The sequence below is a fragment of the Mustela erminea genome, chromosome 12 (genome assembly GCF_009829155.1).
Source record: "Mustela erminea isolate mMusErm1 chromosome 12, mMusErm1.Pri, whole genome shotgun sequence".
NCBI lineage: Eukaryota > Metazoa > Chordata > Mammalia > Carnivora > Mustelidae > Mustela > Mustela erminea.
The window spans coordinates 82,028,699-82,052,467 of NC_045625.1; the positions used below are offsets into that span (position 1 = coordinate 82,028,699).

At 47.4% G+C, this 23,769-nt stretch overlaps 1 protein-coding gene across 1 annotated transcript in view; it reads right to left on the reverse strand.

The window, feature by feature from the left end:
• MAMDC2 (MAM domain containing 2) overlaps positions 1 to 23,769 on the reverse strand; it is a 140,563-nt gene that overhangs the window by 49,418 nt on the left and 67,376 nt on the right. Inside the window, exons 6-8 of the mRNA XM_032307502.1 lie at positions 12,924 to 13,180; positions 9,048 to 9,141; positions 2,726 to 2,869 (exon numbers count right to left, since the gene is read on the reverse strand). Coding sequence (XP_032163393.1) covers positions 2,726 to 2,869; positions 9,048 to 9,141; positions 12,924 to 13,180 — 495 coding nt within the window. The remainder of the gene's footprint in view (positions 1 to 2,725; positions 2,870 to 9,047; positions 9,142 to 12,923; positions 13,181 to 23,769) is intronic.

Sequence of the window (23,769 nt, forward strand, 5' to 3'; positions counted from 1 at the left end):
AACCAGTATAGATTCCCATCTGCATATGCTCAGATGCCAGTCATCAGTTAGGGTTTGTGCTTCTCATGAAACACAGGGATGAAATCATCTTGGTTCCCCAGCTGCCTGGATCAATCCAGTACTTAGTACTGGGTCCTAACGTACGTTAGGGCCAGACCGGTTTTTCCTTTTCATCTCTGCTGCCAACAGCAGAGATAGAGACATCACAGGCTGGTCTGGAAGTCCTTGGGATTTTGATGATTTCACAGAAGTATTGTTAGGGACTGAATTGCGCGGTTCCCCCAGATCTATTTTGCTTCAGTCTGTCATTTACAAGAAAAGATCTCTCAAGTACCCTTTCTGTGCAAGAAAGGGATCCAAGGAAGAATAACTATTTCTTTTAAAAAACAAAAAAAGAAACAGTAGGTCAAGGACCTCCCTCCCACCTGCTCCCCCCCCCCCCACAGTAAATGTAAAACAGACCCACATAGCCTGGAAAACCTGGGTAGAAAGGAAGAAAATAATACCTACTTTGCTTTCTTGCCTTTTCCTACTCCTCCCCCATCAATTTTCCTTTGATCGCCTCAGTCTTGGTGTGTAGTTGGGTTTTACCCAGTGATTTAATTCATCTGGCAAAGGGTTCTCGGTTTATTTCACGTGATTGGTGACATGGACTGAGTCGTGTCCACCCCCACCCCAAATCCATTGGTTGAGACCCTAATTCCCCATGTAAATGTATTTGGAGATTGGGTCTTTAAGGAGGTATTTAAATGAGGTTATACAGGTGGGGCCTTAATCCTATAGAACCTATAGGTCCTCGAGGAGGAAGAGACACCAGAGCCCCCTTTCTCTCTCCACTGGTACACACAGAGTGAAGGCCAGAAGGACCCAGTGAGAAGGTGCCATCTCTCTACAAGGCAGAAAGAGGGGTTTCCCCAGAAACCAACCCTGACAGCATCTCGATCTTGGGCTTCCAGCCTCCGGAACTGTGAAAAATCCATTTCTGCTTTTCAGGTCACCCTGGCCACCTGAGCAGACTAATATAGGTGTCTATACACAGTCAGAAAAACGTTTTTGCAACCTGAATTTAATTCTACTCTTCTTTTACTTAAAACCTTTTGATGGTTTCTCATTTCCTTTATAAAAAAAAAAAAAAAATCCCAAATGCTGACTCTGATCCGCCACACCACAGCTCTCTCGGAGCCTGCTCTTCATTTCTTCCATGGCATGTGCCACAATAGGTAATTATAAGTTTATTTGTGTATATATTTGTCTAACATCTCTTTTGCCCATTGAAATGATTGTTAGCCAGTAGGGGAAGGACCTGATTGATTAGTCTGGCCAATGACCAGAGGTTTTTATAGTATCTGTATTTCTACAAGTTAAGCCGCCTCTAAGAAAAGAATTTATGATTACAAGTAGAAAACTGTGAGGGCCCCTTTCAAGGCCCTTCCCAGGGCCTGTGCAAGTAAGATGCTCTGAAACGTAAGTTTCCTCAGTGTATGGTAAGCACACCCCAGTGCCCAGTGTAAAAATCACCATTGAATAAAGTGACGTAGACACCACCCCTTGAAAACAAGCCCTTTGTACCAGTCTCTACATGAATGGGCTTCACAGGGATGCCATCAAAGGGATTAGGTAGGTAATTTTTTTTTTTTAAAGATTTTATTTATTTGACACAGAGAGAGAGATCACAAGTAGGCAGAGAGGCAGGCAGAGAGAGAGAGAGGGGAGGAAGCAGGCTCTCTGCGGAGCAGAGAGCCCGATGCGGGGCTTGATCCCAGGACCCTGGGATCATGACCTGAGCCGAAGGCAGAGGCTTTAACCCACTGAGCCACCCAGCTGCCCCGAGGTAGGTAATTCTTATACACGGGAACTCAAACTTGTTTCTTACAGTTCCTGGTAGACATAACCATCAAGTGCCCCCCCCCATATTTTCCAATAGATTTTATAGCCTCACAAAATATTTTTCATTGACTACAACACACATAACATAAAATTTACCATTTTAACCACTTTAAAGTGTACAGTTTAGTGGCATTTAGTACATTCACAGTGCTGGGCAACTACCACCACTATCCAGCTCCAAAATATTTTCATCACCCCAAAATGAAACTCTATATCCATTAAACAGTAACTGCCCAGCCCCTGGCCACCAAGAACTGGCTTTCTGTCTCTACGGATTTGCCTTTTCTGGATGTTTCCTGTAATTGGAATCTACTAGCTTTTTAAAAGCACTTTTCTATCTAAAGGGAAAAGCAAGATAATTTCCGAAGCTTTGGCTGTTTAAAGAACTGGCAGGCAGGCTTGCTAGCACAGCAAATTAAATGCCATTTTTTTTTAAAGTGGCAAAACACAAGATTACCCATTGTTTTTACTTCTTTACAGTTGCCTTTTTTTTTTTTAAGTGGCCGTCTTGAGAGATATGGAGTAAGATCGGCAGACGGACGGGATCGGGAGGGAGACAAACCGTAAGTGACTCTTAATCTCACAAAACAAACTGAGGGTTGCTGGGCGGGGGGGGGGGTTGGGAAAAGGGGGGTGGGGTTATGGACACTGGGGAGGGTATGTGCTATGGTGAGTGCTGTGAAATGTGTAAACCTGGTGATTCACAGACCTGTACCCCTGGGGATAAAAATATATTATATGTTTATAAAAAATAATTAAAAAAAAAAAAGAATGGCAGACGGAGCATGAATACTACCCCCACCCTCAGCGTCCCCACAGGCACAGACTTCTGATTTACCGTTGCCTGATGTGTGATCTCCGGCCCGATACATGTTTGGTTTTACTTTCACCCGGGTCCAGCCTGAACCTTCTTTATCTTGATAAAAGTTGCAGAAATCTTCCTCGAAATTGCAGCTGGCTTCCGCAGCACTGAAAGGAAGCTCTGAAGAAAGGAGAAGCAAAGTTAAAGAGCCAGATCCTAGGGTCTCAAAGGACTACTTCAACTGGTTGACAAATACGTACACATTTGTGCCAGGGAGACTGAACACATAAAACACAACAAAATATCTCTACCCTGATGGTATCCTGGCAGGTTAGCATCAAACTAACATCTCCTCATGACAGGCAGATTGTTCTTTTCCTCCCTTAAGGGATGGAGGGAAGGAGCCCTGTTCACACTCTATAAAAAATAAGTAAGTACCAGACTTCAAAAGAAATTTCTTTTCAAAATGTAAAGACGGGGAGCAATTATTTACATATTTCTTTACAACTCAAAACTCATTCATAGAAAATTAAAAGAAAGAAAATGGTAAAGATTTTAAGGAACTCTTAATTTTTCTCTCAGACAGGTATTTTAGAAATAATATTTTCCAGAAATAATTTTCCTTTGTTGACTGATCGCTGTGTCACCGACACAGCCACCGTCTATTTATAATTGACATTAGCAGTACAGCTGATCTGCTTGAAGAAAATCACTGCTCGGGATAAACCATGCTGTTCAAAAAGTCACACCAATTTCATCACCCATACTGCTATTATTTTGGCGTTTGCTGAGTTCTGGTATCATTTACCCTGGTCTATAAATACACCTCATTCCAGATTGCTTGGAGGGAATGGAACATAAAAGATTTCTGCTCTTTTGAGAATAACTTGGTACAGCAACAAGTGATTGTAAATCTCGCTGTTCAGACTGTCTGAGTCCACAAGGGATGTGACAGCCACAGTTTGGGACACATTCGATGTAGCCAACTGTGATCCGTTCTACATACTGACATACTCTGGTCTAAGCTTTTAGGGCCAGAGAAAGAGGACACTGTTTTGAATAACTGGGAAATCACCTCTAGAGAAACATTTGAGTTCTGGGAGCAGTGACCTGATGAAACAGGGAGCTGTTTATGGACAAAAAGTCACTATACTCTCAATTCCTCAATTTCCAAAGGAAGAGAACAGTGATGTGGGCTGAGGAAATGGCCCAGATTAAAGGGGACAAAAGAGGCATGACAACCAAATGCTGTAAAGCACCTGAGATTGAATCTTGGTCCGAGAAAACAAAAAGCTATAAAAGAGAGCACTGGGACAACTGGTGAAATTAGCATGTGGGCCATGGTTAGTTGATAATATTGTATCGGTACCAAATTTCCTGAACTTTATAATTACCTGCTAACACATGGAAAATGTGCTAACACATGGAAAATACACACTGAAGTATTTAGGGGCAAAGGGGCGTAACGTCTACATCTTGCTCGATAAGATTACATGGTCGATAAGGCAACAGTGGCAAAATGGTAACAATTTTTAGATCTGGGTGAAGAGTCTTTTTTTTTTTTTAGATTTTATTTATTTATTTGACAGACAGACATCATAAGTATGTAGAAAGGCAGGCAGAGAGAGAGGGGGAAGCAGGCTCCCTGCCAAGCAGAGAGCCCGATGCGGGGCTCGATCCCAGGACCCTGAGATCATGACCTGAGCTGAAGGCAGAGGTTTAACCCACTGAGCAAGTTTTGTCTGAGTTTAAAATGATACAAAACTAAGTTTTAAAAACACTAAACTAAAAAAAGACACCAACACCACATTAAAAAAAAAAAAAGAATAGGAACAAAAGGTTCCTAGATAATTGGATCCCTATCACATCTTGGGTGACATGGCCTTGCAAGGGTGCAAAGCGAGCACCCTGACTGACGAAGCAGAGAGGAGAAAAGTAAATGAAGACCATTCTCAGTGCTCTGATGCTGGTGGGTTCACCCACACACTGCTGTTTGCCCACACAGTCTCTGGGAGCACCAGGGAGTATCTTTAAGCCATGAAGATGAAGTCTTTGAAAACTGAGCATGATGTCACACAGACAAGGCTCCTTTGACACCAGCCTTTGACACCCCCCCTCCCAGATTTGCAACCAGGGGAAACCCCATATTGGTCTCCAATCTTAGTTACCCCTCTGCTACCTGGTCATGAAAAAGTAGATGAAAAGCCACAAACTACAGATGGCTATCTGGCTCCCAAGAGCCATGCATAAAGAGAATAGCAGGTCAGTGAAATCACTCATCAGGGGTCAATCCCAAGGAATATACCCCTGGGCAGTCACAGGAGAACCGTAACCCATTTATGAGGCATCCAGGAGAGGCAAGAGGTGGTATTAAAACTTAAAAGGAAGCACAGCTCAGTTCTCTCCATGGTGACCAACGGAGTCATGTGGAAAAGATGTTTCTGAGAATGTGATTATAATCTTTTGCTAAATACCTAAATACCTTCGAAGTGGATTTGTCTGGGGTCCTGAGAAGGTCTGATAAAAAAGAAAATCTCAAAAGCATCGCTGAGAGCCTAAATCTTTTTCAACCAGAGTGCTGCTTCTGCTATGAGACAGTGTCTTATTCCTGAAGCCTGGGCCAGAGGGCCTGTTTGTGACCCAAAATGAGCTCCCCAGAGATCGGGGGTGGATGGAAAGCCTTCCTTAAGACTTGTTTCAGGGCGTCTGAGCCGAGAGGCCATGACAGTCGAGCATTAACGACCTGGTCAAAACGCAGGGAGGACTCAGAGGCAGCTGGAAGCACCTGAACATCAGTTGGTCAGAAAAAAAGGCGGGGTGGGGGGGGAGGGTGCGGAAGAAAGGCCCTTTGAGCAAAAAGGTACCATCACAATCTAAGATATACATAACTACTTCCTTTCCAACATTTGAACTTTTTATAAATGAGAGGCTTTGAAATACTTTAATCAGGTGGAGGGCCCTGCCTTTGAGAAGTCTCTGGTAGCATTTTTCATCCTGAAGTTCATGGAGATGGACTCAGCGTCCGCCCGAGAGATCTAAATACCCATCAGCAGCCTTTTCTGTCCCCAGCCCCTGCCTCGCTCGAGAGAACCGGGTACGGCGGGCTCCACAGGCTGCTAAACAGGCACGGGGGTTGATGTAGCATGAGCCAGCCCGAAAGCAGGCTGAGACCACTCAAAGCTGCCTTGGAGACAGAGTGAGGGGGACCAGGTGCCAGACTGAGCAATCCTGCGGAGCAGGGGCCGGGCCGCTGACCAGGCAGTGGAGACACTTGAGGTCTGACCTAAGGCAATGACAGCTGTAACCAAGGCAACAACTATAGCCAGGTTTCCCACCAGACATCAAATGGGCAGTGTGTTGTTAGGGAATGGGCAGAACTGGGATTTAAGCCCAGGCAGATGTCCTTAGAAGGGTATATCCGTGAGTGTCAGGCCCCTCCCAGTTCCTGGCCTGGGGGTGTGCTGGACCCAGGCCCTGAGAGGAGATTGGGCCTGCGGATGGCAAAGCAGTGGGAGCTCTCAGTCTGGGGCTGGGCATTAAGACGGGATCTTTACAAGTGCATGGAATCACCTGCCAGCCATTCAAGGATTCACAGCCTAAAAGGAGAGCTTATTCCTAAGATCTAGGCACTGGGCCAAACATGGTGGTGGACAGAGAAGTCGTGGGTGCAAGAGCCTTGGAAAGGCAAGTACCCTAACTCAAGTAGGGGGAGTGGGGAGGTCTGTCCTCTGGCAGCGTCCTGAGGGAGTACTGGGGGGTGACACGACACCGCTGTTTAACACCTGTGACTCGAGAGTGGGTCCCAGGTCAGGGAGCCTGGATTAACTCTAAGCCCAACCAGAGGGTGGGAACGAGATGCTTCATATGTTGAAATCATTCCTGTCTCAGCCTACTTGGGGAGATGAGGGAAGAACATGCTAGGTCCAGCTGGGAAAAGCAGAGACAACAAGTCTGGAGCTACCCAAGATAAGGAAAAAAAATGTTGGCACCTGTTAGGAAACAGAAGGACATAAAGTATTTGTGAAATGTGAGATGAAGTATGAAAAATGGAGGCCTCGGTGTCTAAGACTCAGAATCTGGTCCACAGCTGCTGCAGGAAAGGCATCAAGCAGGCTCCCACTCACCCATTCACCAAGGCAGTGCCCTTTGCTGGTTCTCTTCAGCTTCAATCTGACTCTCTGGTCCCCAGGGAAGGGACAGGCGTGTTTTGAAAGTTAAGTAAATAACATGAAGCTTCATGGCCCGGCATTTTCTGAGTGCCATACTCTGCTAAGGCCTTCACGGACATTAACTTATCATCTTCCCACCTGGATGGAACAGAGTCTTCTAACCCCGTCCCACAGATGCGGAAACAGAATCTCAGAAAGGTTAATTAACACGCCCAAGGTCACACATTTTGTAAGTGGCAGAGTAGGGCTGTGAATCCAGAGTTCTGACTCAGGAACGTAATGCTAGGATCACACCATTAAACCATTTTAAGGCCAAGATGCCAGGTTGGGAAGTTCTGAAGACCATCATGGAGCCTTGGCTAACCTCATTACAGGACAATGTGGATCGGTGGTCCCTGCAGAGGAAGGGTCTGTTTGTGGGCCGAATTTTGCAGACCGAGGGGCCATCAGCCCTTTTAATAAATAGTCCCTACTTGGCTGGAATCTTTCTTTTCTCTCCACCAGTCAGTGGGAAAGCGCTCACACAGATTCTGTCTTTTTAAAAGGAAGAGTGTTTCCAGACATTACTTGTGAGGTGCTTCAGTAGACACTGTGACCTCCCATCTGCTTTGTCACCCCACCCTCTGTCCCCTGCGGATACTGAACAAACACCTCTTCTCCTGTATGCATCACTTGGAAATAGAAAAGTTCAATGTAAATGCCTGGCGACAAAGAGGAGGAACTTTCCAAAAATAATGATGAAGAGGTTGTGAAACGACTATTGACATCACTGAAATATTAGCTGATAAGATTAGAGAACAGCCCAATTTAGAGAAACAAAACAACGTTGGTTCCTGTGTTCTGTCCGATTTAGAGACTCTTTTAATCTTGGGATTACAGTTTGGTTTAAATCATTTTAATGAAAATATGTAAATATGCATTGTCTGGTTCTGTCTCACTAGCATTTTTTTTCTTTTTTAAAATTAGAATTAGTAAAAAAATAATATTTTGTTTTAGCACATTACAGTGTTTCTAATTTGGGGGTAGCACTTTAGCTCAAGTAGAAAATACTACTTTTCTCGGTCCCCTTGCTTGTAGAATATATCTTAAGCCATATAAAATTAGACACCAACTCTATCTTAAGTGAAAGTCAGACTTCAAAGGCCAGGTTCAAAAATTTATTTCCCATGCTCTGAAGATCAGAATGAGGGCTCATTAATAAGATTGGGACAACCACCGTTTCCCTGGGGGCTTTCAAAAAAAAATTCACTAAAAGGTAAGGCCAATTGCATTTATGTGGATTATCATGAATATAGTGTTATCCTTCTTATTCTAGAACATTTGTCGACTTCTCATTTTTTTTAAAAGATTTTATTTATTTCTTTGAGAGAGAAGGAGATAGTGAAAAAGAGCAAGAGCAGAGATGGGGAAAGGGAAAAGCAGATGCCCCGCTGAGCAGGGAGCCTGACGTGGGGCTCGACCTCAGGACCCTGAGATCAGGACCTGAGCTGAAGGCAGACTTAAGACACTTAACCGACTGAGTCCCCCAGATGCCCCTAGAACATTTGTTTTTTAATGTACTTTGAATTGATTTGCTTACTTATTTTCCCAGAAAGTAAGAATTTCCTCTCTTTTCCAAACACCAAGTTTATGGAAATTACAAAATTGGCCACGATGAAAGAATTTGAGGATTTACTTAGAAAGAGAAATTAAATTAAGCCCATGATATAAATATCATAAACATGTCACAGAGATTATGTATACCAAATATTAACAACTTTAAACACGGAGATATTCGTAGGTCTTGGGTACCTAAAATTAGAAAGAGTCTTTATCATTCTATTCAGTAGAGTTTGAGAGTTTTTCCACCTACTCGGCCACCTGTGTATGGATCTAAGATATGCTTTAAAGAGAAACATGGGGAGGGAATGTCTTCATATTCTTTAATTTTCATTACCTAGTAGGCAGGGATGGTGAAATCTCCCTATGACAACTGGCCTGTGCTGTCAGAAAAATTAAATTCACTCTGTGAGGGGGAAAAAAGAGTAACGTAGCAGAAAAATGACTATTCCATTAAATAATTTTTTTTAAAGGAGGAGATTATAGGAGAGGTGAGAAAATTAGAAGGAATTAAATCAAGTCCTGACCCCAGGCGTCTACTGAGAAAGGAAAATCCCGTATGGGAGCCAGAAGAGAAAGAGAATGCTTACCTGTCCGATTCTGGCAGGGAACAGGAGAAAAAGAAATGTCATCTAGAGCAACATATCCTCCTTTAGGACCATTGAAAGCAACTTCAAAAATAACCTGCCGGGGAAGATGACGGATTGTTACAGGTTTACATATTTTCTGTCAGGCTTCAGAGCCCTTAACTAGGATCTATGGATTTTTTAAAAAGATTTATTTATTTATTTGAGAGAGAGAGAGAGAGGCAGAGGGAGAGAGAGAATCCCAAGCAGACTCCATGCTGAGCGTGGAGCCTGACACAGGGTTCGAACTTGTGACTCTGAGAGCATGATCTAAGCTGAAACCAAGAGTCCGACCCTCAGTGGACTGAATCATCCAGGGCCCTCTCTTAATTATGACTTAAAATGATGTGGCCGCCAAGCCAGGTGATGGCAAGTTGTAAGTACTTGTTAGGAATCATGTTCCTAAATCTAGGGCAGCTCCCGACTTGATCTACAGTTTCCTTAAGGGGGAGGGACTAGTAAGCCCTAAGTTGTGTTTTATTGGTGGAGTCCCCCTCGCTTGAGTGTATGTCACTCTCTGAGAGAACCACAGACTCGACAGTTTGAGTGATGACCTTCGATTGGAGGAACAACAGGCCCCTTGCCGAAAGCAGGCCAGGCTCTCCACAGCCCTTCCCAGAGAACTAAGCCCCAGCAGGGTTCTTTCCCTTTTTGCCATATGAAATTCTCTGTGAGGGTTCTGGACAAGACACAGAATCAAAGAAGACGACCTGTCTGCTCAGGCAAAATTGGGCCCCACATCCGAGGTATGGATGTCAGGGTCCAGCCTGCCCAGGCACATCCAAATGGTCGGAAAGAAGGTGAGTTTGTTAAGGGGTTCAGCCCTTCTGTGTTTCTTCCTTCTGGGCCACCAGCTCTACTCTGAGGTCAAGGGACTCCCTTCTGCCTGAGCCCATGGGGATGGGGAGAGGCGCACACGGCACTGCACACAGCGGGGAGCACGGTGGGAAAACCAGCCCAGAGGGCAGCCCACCGGTGAGCAACACAAGAGGCAGTGCTGGCAGGGGCTGAAACTCAGGCCAGGCAGGTGACCTATATGCATGAGCTGAGCTCAGTGGGACACAGCAGGACAGGGTGCAGAGGGTCCTGAAATGGGGAACCCAAGCCTGGTCCATAGAGGCGCCTGCTACGCAGCTCCCTCCATTCCGGAGTTCAGGCCCAAAGTGTCTGGACCTACCAAATCATCAAGAGGACCTGGATCTCTCTATATTTTTTTGGAGATCTTTGGGTTTTTCCGTGTTGGTGATTTCCTCAAACACTAAAGCCAACATGGCAAAACAAGGAACAAACAGCCCACCACTGAGGCAGCCAGGCAAACAGCAGTGGGCGAGATCTGACCTCTGGGATCCTAGTTCTCCAAGCTCTTCTAAAGAGGCAGACAGACCAGGGTTCAAGTCCCATTTCTGTCACTAGTTAGTTGACCTTGACTACATTGCTAAGAGGGATCTACCTGCTTGTACATCTTTACAATATACACAAAGTATCAGCGAGTCTTTTTTGAGCAAAACTAAGATTTTTTACTTCAAACTAGACGACAAAAGCTTTGCCTTTGTTATTTATGAAACAGGCATAATAACCCCTACCTTGGCGGACTACTGAGATTAAATGGGATGAGGTATGGAACGTCCCTAACATGTAGTCAGGTGCATCCTGAGTTCTGTATCAAATTCATGCGGATTTCTCCAGGCTGACCCCCTCTTCAACCCATATTCAGGCTTGAGCGTACTTAGCCACTACTTAGCTCAAGCAGGTTCCTTCCCTCTTCCAGGCCTTAGTGTCTCCGGTTTTCAAAGAAAGAGTGTGGAGGAGATGGTCCAGCGCAGCTTAACGCTGGTCCCACAGACACTGGGATTCTGCAAAATCTAAGAGAGGCCCCGGAAGTTGGTTGCTGGCAGAGGCGAGGGGGTAGGCTGGGAACAAAGAGGACAGATGTGGACCAGCGAGAAGGGGCCATGGAGTCCACAAACAAAGCCCAGGGCCGTGGCATTTCCTCTTCAGGGCGCTCGCTGATCGAGTGCAGGACAGGGTTTGATCTGACTCAGCAGGTGGAGGAGACTGCTTCCCATCAGGATGTGGAAGTCACAGCGCAGGTGCCAGCCCAGCGTCTTCCCTCTTGTTTGGAAAATGGGGTCTCCAATGTCTGTTTTCCTTTTCAGAATTCATTGGAGGATATGGTGACATTAAATTCCCCGGGCTCTGCAGGGTGAGTTCCTTTGGCGGGATTTCCAGTAGCAGCATCGTGCATCCGATTGCGGGGGCAAAAGCAGGCCCATGGGACCCCAAAGGATACACACTGAGGGGGGATATGTCCAGAATTGTGACTTTTTCAGGCACTGATGTAAAAGAAAATTCAGCCAAGTGTCACTCGTACAAATGCTGCCCAGGGAGTTCGTGGTCGGATGGAAGGAGTTCGCAAAGAGACTGTCTTGTCAACTGTGTGTGTGACTCATTGGACTTTAATAGAAGGGGAAATTTCTGAAACAGTATGTGCATTTCTTTTCCTCCTTATAACCCAAACTCAGAAAATTTTCCACTGGGCTGCAAGAGCAAACCAAGGCCTCGTCAGACTTGGGGCTCAAAAAGAATGCACGTCCTGCAAAAGTCATGGTGCTCTCCGTGGAGCTGTGGGGTGGGGGGCAGGGGGTCTGAAGGGGGTAAGGGGAGTGGCAGGCCTGTCTTCACTACACAGGACAGGTCACAGACCAATCCGACCCCAACGCTCTGGGAGGCTCCACATCAGGAGAAGACTCCACCTATTCTGCACTTTAAAGGGAACTTGGGGACATATTACAAAAGGCATAAAGCACGAAGTGGGGGATACTGACAAACCTGCAGACCCTATGTATAGCCCCCAAATCTGCAACCACAATTTGCACCGATTCTAAGGGTCCTCTGGGGTCCTCCGACAGAGCTGGGCCTCTGCCTTCAGCTCCAGGTCAGATCTGAGTCCAGGACTCTCCTAAGTGCCGGGCACTCCGCAGCTGTGTGACCTAGATAAGAAGTACCACACGGCTTGGGCTCTCCTTCTCGTTTCCTTATCTGCAACATGGGGATAATTTTATGTACTTTGGATTGTTGTAAGCACTGGAATGCACACGTCAATAGAGATCTGTATCACTATACATGCTTGGAAAACAGGCCCGCAGAGATGAACACCAAAACGTTAAGTGTTCTCATCCCCGCAGGTTCCGCTTGGGTGCTTTGAGTCTGTTCTGCTTCCCTGAACTTTCTGATGCTTCTGCACTGGAGATTTATCAGTCACATGACTATCCAAAGCTTTAAAACTAAAGCACACAGTCTTGTTTCCAACTGGGGCCACAATCACAAATCTTTCTAATTCTTAGGACGTTATTTATACTGTAAAGGTGGAAAGGAGGTAAGTTTTTCTTCTTTTTCCCATCTTCTTCTTCTTCTCCTTCTCTCTTTTTTCTCTAGAAAAGACTCTTCCCTCGAGTAAGGGAAAGCTTCAGCCCTGCTCTCAGGATGGGGAGTTCAAGAGTGGGTTTCAGCCGAGGGGGTTCATCTCTGTGGAAGTCACCGGGACCACAGGGCGAGGCCGAGAGGGGACGTGTGCCCAAGAAAGGTCGTTGATGGACTGGGTTTTCCCTGTTTGTCCTCAGGGGAGATAGTCTGGTTAGAAAGCAGGAAACTAAGGGGAAAGACAGGAAGAGGGCAGCACAGAGGGGCCCAGGGAGCGGAAGGAAGGGTGAGGATGGACGCACAACAGAGAGGAACGAAGGAGCGTGGCCCAGCGTCTCCTCGTCGGCCGGCGAGCCTGCGGGCGGCATCCCCGCCCCGGGCACCGCGGTCCGGCCACGGCCCCCCTCCCTCCACACCTACCTCCATGGGGTACGGCGCGCTGAACTCCACCTCAGCCAGGTTCCAGGCAGCACTCTCCGGCTGGTCCGTCTTCCAGAGCTCCTCGTAAAGGCCGGCCCCGTCCCGAGTATAGAGGGAGAAGCTATTGTCATTCCCCTGCTGGAGCCGGTAATAAAAGGACAGGCAGCCGGACATGGGGGCCGTGGTCCTCGGGGAGATGAGCTGCGCCACCTCCTGGAAGTGCTTGACGTACACCGAGTCCACGTACATGTAGTGGCCTGAAAATCACAAGGGCACAGCACACAGCGTGAGACAGGCTGGCGTGGGGAGCGGAGGTGGTGGCTCGCAGGGGACACCCTTGATGCTGGGACTGACTTCAACATGATCTAGAGGGAGGGTGGCGAGGACCTGGAGGAGTTATGGCCGCAAGACGTTTGGCCAGGCGTGGACGGGTCTTGTGGCTAGAAGGGGGGCGCCAGGAGTTCAAGGTGCTCTGCTAGGTCCAGGCCAAGAGCCGTCCTCTCTCCTCACCTCACTTGTGGGTGAAGTAAAACACACACACACAAAAGTAGACGTAGACGCGTCAGCTACAAAGTGCTGGGATTTTCACAAGCTGAACGCAGCTCTGGAAAGAAACCGGGCATGACCCCAGGAGGCTCCCCCTTCTCCCAAGCCTTCTATGAGTTACAAGATTTCTAAGAACATACCAAGCATACCGTCTGTTCCTACAGGGGCACAGAGGGACCTACTTGCCCATATATCTTTACAATATACACAAAATGTCAGCGAGTCTTTTTTGAGCAAAACTAAGATTTATGACTTCAAACTCGATGACAAGCTTTGCCTCTTTAACAGAACATGTAGCCAGGGTTGGGATTCTGGAGATCAGACTTGGGACACCACACTTGGCAAGGCCTTGGTGGGCTCTGGGCCCGGAGGCCGACCTCTGTTAGAAGCATTTTGGTGGAAGAGAGGAACCAGGAGGCGGAATGAGAATTGGCATTGGATTTGGCATTGAAGAGACCTGGGGTCGAGTACTGTTGGGACCTCAAACAAGTTACCGAGTATCTCCAGGCTTGAGTATGCTGATCTCGACAGGGAGAACCAAATGCTTCCCTTCTAGGGCGAGTTCGAGCATTCCATGGGGTTACACATGTGATGGGCTTAGTGTGGACTTGGCACATTATAACTGTCTAACGCAATTACAACAAATGAAAGGAATATCATTAATGATTCTGCTACCAGACCTTCCCCATTTTCTACTTTGTGTAAAGGCTCATTGTCATTATTGGCAATTGAAGCTGCAGGGACAGACGGGGGCTATGCCTAGTAGCTTCGATAGAATGACCTTCCTATTGGTAAGTGCGGAACAATTACAGCCTAATGTCTCTGTTTTGTTGCACGGTGCCTGGCCAATAACAGGGCCTTGTATCCTCGGCACATTAGCAGTCAGAGTCCTAGGAACAGCTTATACCTGCAGAGACCTCACCTCAACGTGGCAGAGGGGAGAGGTGGCTCCAGCAAGACTCGCTTTTTCCTGGCGGCAAACTGTTCGACCCCCTGAACCATCTCCCTTGTTTAACCACGATTTCTCTTAGCCTCGTGCCAACCATAGAGATTACTATGTGCCAACGTAGAGATCACAAACTCAGATGACGGCAGGGACCAGCCTGATCAAGTATACCACCGAAGCAAACTGGGTCCTGGGAGAAAATCGAAGGATCCCTTTGTTGCCAACGTTTGAAATCGTATTTCATCCACACTGAGAAACAGCAACGAAGCTTCTTGGAAACATCGGAAAATCGGATGGCGTTGAGCCCATGGTCTCGAGCAGCCGCCACCAGCGGGTGGCCCAGGGTGGCAGCTCCCGCGTGGGCTGGCTTCTCTAGCCCAGGACGGAGTGCACCCCTCCCTCTACTCCCACCTGTTGCCCTGACATCCAGCCCGGCGCTTCAGGCTTTTCCCACTGAAGCTCAAAATCTAAATTTTCATAGCAAATCTATCCTTTAAAAATAATAACCCCTGTCTGAATGTGCTAGGGTTGCTATAATGGAGTACTACAAGCTAGATGGCTTAAACACCAGAAATTGATTTTTCCCCCCAGCTCAGGAGGCTGGAAGTCCCAGACCAAGGCATCAGCTGGACTGGTTCCTCCCAAGGGCCATGAGGAGAATCTGATCCAAGGCTCTCTCCTAGCATCCGGTGGCTGGCTGGCAATCTGTGGCCTTCCTTGGCTAATAGATCTCTGCCTCCGTATTCACAATGTTCCTTCTCTGTACAGGTCTCTCTGTATGTCTAAATCTGTCCCCCCCGCCCGCCTTGCTTTTATAAAGACACCACTCATATTGGACTAGGAAACGACTTCGGTATGACCTCATCTTAACTAATGACATCTGCAACCACCCTACTGCCAAATAAGGTCACATTCTGAAGGACTGGGCGGAGGGGGGCAGGGAGCGGTTAGGACTTCAACATATGGTTTGGAGGAAATACATTTCAACCCATAACACCCACCACCGCAATTTTTTAAACTCTGTGTATGCCAAATCAGCGTATCTGCCGACCGGAGACAGCTGATGGGCTCCCAACTCTGCTGACTCTGGGAAGGGATTTCAAAGCACGAGTCTGCATGTCAGACTGAACAGAATCAGAGAACCCCCGAGCTGGAAGGAAGGCCATGCCTAACCCTCCTAATGCACTGCAGCGGGGGGAGGGGGGAACAGCCAGCCGCCCCCCCCGAATACTTTACTGATAGAGAACACATGCCAGCCTCTGCGATTCACCTTTGCTCACTGAGAGCTCTTGGGCCAAAGGCGGAGAGGAAGTGTTGAATACTCTTCGTAACGTGTCTTCCAGTGAAATGAACACTTTTCCAACATATACTGGGGGTGGGGGGTGGGGGGTGAGGGGTCTGGGTGAAGGAGAGACCTAATATTTTATTTCCTTGGTTCTTCATTGTGGGGGCCACAGAGGCGCCTCGGATACCCCTCCGGCGAACTTGCTGCAAGGACCATAGGTGACTGACAGCCTCCAGCTGCCTCGCCTTTGGGCCCACGTCGGCATTTGTGCCAAGGCCAAGTACACTGGGCTGCTCAAGCACAGCTGGTGACTAGGCAGAGCAGGAGTCCCAGAGCGGGGCCATTCCGCCTGACAGGTGTTGTCGAACAGCTCCCCATCAGCCTGGCCTTTCCCTCCCCCAGGCATCAGCCTTCTATCCTGTGCTGGAGGCCTCCCCCAGCCACGGCCACGTTACGACTTTTGTGGGCCCAAGCCCCTTTGGCCGTTGTGGGTCCATGCCTCCTCAAAAAATATTAAACATTCTAATTTATGACTGCATTGGTATAAAGACGAACATAATTTAGGCTGGACTGATTATTTTGTTATTAGCGCATTCATTTTTTCCTTCTGATTTTAGAATAAATAAAAACATTCTCGTGGATCCTAAAGATGTCATGGTGCCAAGGCACTGTGGTTACTATGCCTCATGGATATGTTGACCTGGGCCGCAGTGCTTCCTACTCTCAACTCCTCATCCTTCGTGGCTGATAAATCTCCTCACCTAATCTACGCTTAGGGTTTTCTTCTTGGAGGCCCCAAAGTGACACGACCATGAAGAGGGAACTCACTCCACGGAGGGTGGGGGCACCTCCGAGGCCTCTGGGAGACTCTGGGTGAATCCGTAAGACTTCGCCGTCCACCCGGAGCCGTTCCTTCTGCCTGCGGGGTGCGTGCTAACTGGGCTAACAGAAAGGTCTCACCCCCTGTCCCATTAGGAACCCATCTTCCTCACAGCTGACAGAGAGCAGACAGTCTTCTTTAAAGACCAGTTACGCACCTGCTGTGTGGGTGATATTTTAATCCCTGAATTTGCCGTTCAAGTGCTTCATTAAAACTCACGCACCACACACTCAGCCAAGGGAGCCAAGGTCACACTGCTGTTCCCCAAACCACCCAGCGAACACAACGTGACGTGCCCACAGTGAGTCAGAGAGGCTGCCGGTGCTGACACCGCGTCTCCTCGGGAACCACTAGACCAGACCGCACTCTGTTGCCCCCCCTGCACCCCATCGTTCAGTTGTTGCCCAAGTTCAGTGCTATTTACGGACAATCTGAGTACGACTGTTTCTCACTGGGAAACAAAAGGTAGCTGGCACATGTCTGCGGAAGGGGTGGGGATGACTCAGAAATCACCAGGCGTCTGCCACAGGAGGCCAGGCGGGAGGGACGACCCCAGCCCAGGCTCAGTGTCGTCGGGTACGACCCACGCTGAGGAAGAAGAGCAGGGGTCTGGGTGAAGGCAGGCACCGTTTTGTGCACCTTTCCGAGGGGAAGGAAGAAGGGAGCGGAGCCCGTAGTTCTTGGGAAATTATGTCTCTCGTGTTTGGCATTACGGCAATGTTCCTGCCCCGTTCAATGAGGCCAACCTTTCTCCCTGGCCCAGGGTTCTAGGGCCTCCAGAACCTGCGAGAGGCAATTTATCTGATCCTTTGAGTAGGACGAAAGTAGGTATTGACGGACCCTGGATGTACAGATCCTATAATTAACCAGATCTTGGGGGGATCCTACAGGCCACAAAGATCTGTAAGTATTCAGACTTTAACTGGAAATGAAAGAGTCCAGGAGGGACCATGAGTTCTCCACACAATTAAACATTGAGACGCTCAGGGCCACTCCCCTAGTCATTGTTGCTTTGCCATACACTGACATGGAGCCCGTCTGTCCTTCCCTAAATCTGGATTATACACAAAGAGGCTGCAGCTTCTAGGGGGAAAAAAACAATTTCCAATTCTGTTGAAAGATCAAAATCTCTGAGATGCCGGCCACAGGCCTGCTCCAAATCATGCCAGTGGTAATGACACATGGTTACCCGTTTCCCTTCAGGCCACAGCCCCCTGTGGGTTAGCTCGATGGTCCTTGGGCAACCAGGGACCCCTTTCAGGGAGCCACTTTCCCTTGATTTAGGAAAAAACTTTTGAGGGCAGTTACTGAACTTCTATTTTCGAACAGTCTGGCGGACTAGCACTCCCCTGAAACGGCCCTGGGCTTGGCTCCGATGCTAAGGCATCCTCTGACTCAGCTGTGCTTTGGCCTCCTTGGCCACACTTGTGCTCCTGTTGCGACGTCTACGTCCGTGTCCTGCTGTCTGGACAAGCTGTCTCCCGGGTGAGGCAGAAAGCGTGGTCTGAAGAAACACAGGCCGGAAAGCCCTGCTGGTCTACTGCCGCTGGGAGGACACGGCTCCCAAGTCAGGAGGTCCCCACGCCTGCCCTCCCCGTCTACAGATGCAACAGACACTGTGGATCTTTAGTTCTAAGGATTCAGGTAAGTTTGACTAGAGTAGGTAGAGTCAGGCTCTGGTCTTCTTACACAGCTTTCAGAGATGACATAAATGTAATAAATGAACACGAAGTGGGATGTCCTCTTGTCTTTGCTAAGAACTCAGTGCCAAGAGTGACGGTGACAAGTACTGCCACTCCGTGGTCCCAGACCAGTCCTGTAGCATATGCCACATTGTGGCATCCCTGGGGTCTAAGCCAGGGCCACCAGATGGACCCCATCGCCCTGCTCCAGCCGGATACAGGAGGGGCCCAAGAAAGATCAGAGATCATAGACAGAGTCTCTCTGAAGACAGATATCCCAGAACTTATCTGCCATGTGTTTTCTTTTGGACCCCCAGGGAGGGGTTAGGGATGGCTTCCCCTTTTTTGTCTTGATCCAAGAGAAGAGGCTTAACGGAGGGATGCCTGGAGAGAGTGGAGGAGGGAAGCCACCCTGCAACCTTGCCCTGACCCAGGCTTGCAGAAATTCCTGAATTCTTCAGTCGCTCTGGGCCTCAAGAGAGGAGGGTCCTCATTAAGCTTTCCTCTTGGGAAAGCTTAATCAGTGATAACTGGGGTTTGCGGGGTACAGACTGGCTGCCTGACTCTTGACTGTATATACCTAGAAGCCAGATGTCTGTAAGGACCTGTGTGGGCAGAGCAGAAAGGATTTTGTTGCCAGCGAGCTGTAACTTCCAGAGTGTGGTGGGGCGAAGATTTGAATTTCCCCTTAGCCTAAGTGGGCAACTCGGAAGGGACAAGAATGTCTCGGAAGGACTCTTCTCAAAAGGACTGGATGCAGGTGGTAACTCCACCAGGGGCTGGCGAGGTGTAGGGTTGCTCCTAGGTCCCAGAGTGGATCCACAGATGGCCAGCGGAGAGTGCCTCACCCCTGTCTCCGAGCAGGGAAGTGGGGTTCCGCACTGGCAGTGAGAGAAACGGCCGGCTTGTGCCCTCCTGCGGTATAAAGGTCATGAACTCCAGCTTCCACAGCGCTGGTCACAGAAAACCACCTGTCCCCTTCCTTTCCTTTTCTGTTCCCCTGTCACACCTCCTCCAACCCCACAGGAGCCGGACGCGGCACAGTGAGTGGGTAAAGAGGAAGGAAAGAGCCAAGGCAAAATGAAGGGAACATTCCCCCGTGCTTTGGTCTGGGGGAGATTCGAATCAGATGAAATGCTGAAGTTTTGACTGGACTGAACTGAACAGCCCTGAGAAGGAGGGCTGTTAGTTCTACTTGACCGTGCCCAGAAAGCTAAGGTAAGTCACCCAAGGACACGGGAAGGTGAACGGCAGAGCCTGGACAAAGGCGACGGTGAGAAAATTAATGAAGCTGCTTCCCTACCGAAAGCACACACAAGGAACCAAACGGATCAATGCACCGAGTAAATGAACAGCGCTGGTAGGCGGATGCTTGAGCTCAGTCTGCACTGAAAGGAGAAAAGAGGGCCATGAATTATGGAGAGATGCTCCAGCCACCTCCCGGTCCTGGAGGCAATAAAATCATTCTGACCTTAATTTAGGCTTTGAAACCTTGCTCAGCTCCCAGAGCGGCACCCTGAGTGTAGGCAATTCTAAAAATCTCAGCAAAGAAACTGATTTCCCTCATTATTTTCCCAGTAATTACCTTCTTTTGGCCAAGGCAGGTAGGAAACAGTAACGATCCGAGCTGTCAGTAGGTTACCTCGTGGAAGATATTTTGTTTCACTTCATAAAATATTAACAGAGAAAAAAAAAAATCCATACGTGACGAATCGGAATTAGGTGACAAAAATCAGGACAAAATCCTATCCCCTCCAATATTCTCAAGGGGTCTCATGGGAGTTCTGACTACATCCTTAGCCAAATGAGACCAATATTTGTAGACTGCTCACTTGAAAAACCGGGCTCGTGGTTTGGGGCTATTAAAAGTACGTGGCCAAATGAAGGAAAATTCACACAAGTGTCACATTTTTCAGACACTCCATTCACTCTTCCCTCTTCTCCGACCAAGGCCAGAGCCCTCCTGGGACAATGTCGCTCAACCTCCTGAAGTGTCTAAGAAGGCACATGGCTTCACGCGTCCCTTGCGTGCACTTCCCTGGCTCTTCCCTGAAAGCAAAGGCACAGCCGCTTCCAGTATATGAATGAACATGAGATGCGTCTTTTTGAGCAAAATCTGGTGCTGTGGGCAGACATCTGAACCCTTCGATCTCTACTTTGCCAACCACATTGGTAGAGCTCAGGAAAGACTGATACATCCAGCAGAAGGCAAATGTACTAAGAAAGGCAATCCCTCTCTTCCTGAGAGCACTGGAGGGTTTTGTTTCGGTTTCGTGTTCCCCAAGAGCGATTCTGGTCAAAACTCTGAGTCCTCTGGGCTTTTCAAGGAAAATATCTGAGATTCTATGGAACTCATCTGTTTTTGCTCCATCTCACATAGGAAGAAGTCTTATATAAGAGTCCACATGGGAGGAGTGTGAGAGTGAGTGTGCATGTGTACGCACGTGCGTTTGTGTGTACATCTTTTGGGTGAGAAGGAAATAGCTGTCTGGCTACAAGTGGTCAAAACATCAGTGTAAAAGTTTAAGAGGAACTGGAGAGAAATAGCAGAGAGCTGGGAGGAGCGAGTAGAATGTAGGCACCCAGGCTCTAGCTCATGAGCAGGAACGTAACCCAGGTCTACGGGCCGCTCTGCCGTCATCTTACATCCTGGAATTCTCAAATATTCTCCAGCCACAGAATAAGGTATCCACTCTCAGACCTGTTCACCTGAGTATATGCTGTACTTCTTATCCATCTAGTCAAATTCAAATGCTGTGATGACTTCTTCTAGAAAGCTTTCCCTGAACCCCAAAACCTAGGTGATCTTTCCCTTTCCTGTGGCCCCCTATCTTTTATTTCACATCTCTGTTAGCCATGCACCACTGTGAATATTTACAGAGCATTTCAGTATTTGACTAATTTGTGAAATGCCATAACATATATTAACATAGGACTGTATTAAAGGCACTGAGAAGTCCTGAAATAAAGAGTTCTGTTAAGCTTTCTTTAGCTCAGGGTTTCCCCAGTTTATTCCCCCCACCCCCAGTTACAATGAGTGGTGAATTTGGGAATTTTGAGGTACAGCTTAGGAGTAAAACACTAGAACGCAAAGCATCTTAGGGATTATGGAATTCAAATTCTTCATTTGCAAACAGACCAGTGGAGACCCTGAGAAGTCAAGGGATGGCCCAGAGCAATCCAGCACTCAGATAACTGGGTCTGGAGCACAACTGCTGAACTCCTAGCATGATTCTCTTTCTCTGTCCCTTGTTGACACAGATGCAGGCAGAATGTTCCATGGTCACAAATGAGAGGGAGGAAAGTCTAGGGCTGATGCACTCCTCAGAGGATAGATGGCACTCAAGTGATTCAGTCAAATGGATGATCAGACTATAGGACACAGATCTGTTGCCTTCCCCCACAAATACGTGTTCTCCCTAGCCAAGTGATCCTCACCATCCTTGAGGATAAAAAATGATACAGGGAGCCTGGCTGGCTCCCAGTGGATACTCAGTGGAGTATACCCAGGGCAGTATACGACTCTTGATCTTGGGGTTCTGAGTTTAAGCTCCACGTAGTGTGTAAAGATTACTTTAAAAAGAACATCTTAAAAAAAAGAAAGAAAGAAAAATGATGCACCAAACACGTAGTCATTAAATCATGCTATTGGTTACCCAGCGGATTGGACTCTGCAACTAATTTTTAAGTGATTTGGGAAAAGTTCTCCAACACTTCCCCACATTTAAGTTTGGACATCTACGATAATGACACTGAGGATTATGGCAATTTAAGGCATTAGTCTTTCAAGATTCTCTCTATTTCCTGTACTATGTTCTTAAGATACGGCAGAATGTTATATAAATTGTCCTACTCCTTGAAACAAAGCTTTCAAGAATTGGTAACATTTTGTTGTTTTGAATGAACCCAGTTGTCATTTAAAACACTCATGCAGATTCATGGAGTAGTCTGCCACACGAGGTAGTCACACACTCAGCACGAGACACTTACAGTGTGCTTCCTAGAGTGGCCACAAGTGGAGATGGGCTCTGTGTCTGCAAGGCCAACATACGAGATATATATATATATATATATATCCCCAATCTTTCCTCATTTCCAAAAGTGCTCACCCTTACTTTAAGAAGAAAGGAAGTGAAAATGTTTTGTCTTTTTCAATCTCAATTATTTCTATTTCTAATCTCAATTATTTACATAATTATTCATGTACGTGACCTTAGATGTATCTAAAGAAATCATTTCTGGGGTGTTTTTTTGTTCGTTGGTTCTACCATTTGGTCTTCCGTTTACTGAGATAACCACTGTCTGATTAACCAAACTAAATACACGGCTGTGATGGCGTCTCTCCTTGCTCAAAGACCTCCAAGGGCCTCCCACTGTCCACAGATTAAAGTTAAAATCTCGTTCCCGGCATTTGAGGCCCTTTAGAAGTTGATGCTCTACTGCTCTCCCAATCCGCTCTCTCCCTGGGCTACCCCTTGTGATCGCTACCATGTATCACTGCTCTGGCCCTCTCTTGCCTCTGCCTGTCAAAGTCATAACCACCTCTCAAACTCGGTTGACTTCTTTCATCATGTCTTCTAGAAAGTCCAAGTAGTAAGTGATCTCTCTGGTCTCTGAACACCCAGCACTTTTCTTTTTTTGAGGGAAGAGAGGGTACCATTCTTGGAGCATTCGACACAAGCTACCTCGCCTTACATCCATGTGTGACATAAATCCTTTTCCCTTTCTTGAATGTGTGTTCTTTGGACCTGGGACATGGGGGGATGTGCCATTTTGTTGACATTTTCCCAACCAGACCCAATACGGGGTCAAATGAATGAAAATGCTAGATCCAAAGCTGGATTTGTCTTAAACACGTGAGCCCAGGAGGCTCCAACATTTTACTATATAGTTACTTATAAACATTTTGTTGTAAGAAGCCTGGACATGTTGAAAAAGAAAAGGAACACATTAAATGAAGTTTGCAAACCAGAAGTTGACTAACTGGGCCTGACCTGAAGATGTGTTTTATTGGCCCATGCAGTGTTTTTAAAGAAAATATTTACCAGGGAGTGTGGATGGCTCAGTAGGTTAAGCAACTGCCTTGGCTCAGGTCATGATCCTAGGGTCCTGGGATGCAGGCCAAGTTAGGCTCCCTGCTCAGCAGGAAATCTGCTTCTCTCTCTCCCTCTGCTCCTCCCTGTGCTCATGCTCGTGTGTGTGTGTGTGTGTGTGTGTGTGTGTACGTGTGCATGCGTGCGCCCTCTCTCTCTCTCTCAAATAAATAAATAACATCTTAAAAAAAAAGAAGAGAAAATATTTACCAACTATAAAAAATTAGGGAAATCTCACACAAAACCCGTCTTCCTGATTATCTTAGGAAGTCAAAAGATCTGTCCTTCCGAACCTGCATTCTCACATAGCAGCAATTAATTAGAGCTTTGTACAGGGTCTGTGCTCCCTAGTTTGCCACACTCCTCACCCATCCCACGTGTCACTCCCTTCATAACATCTGCCTGGTTCCTTTA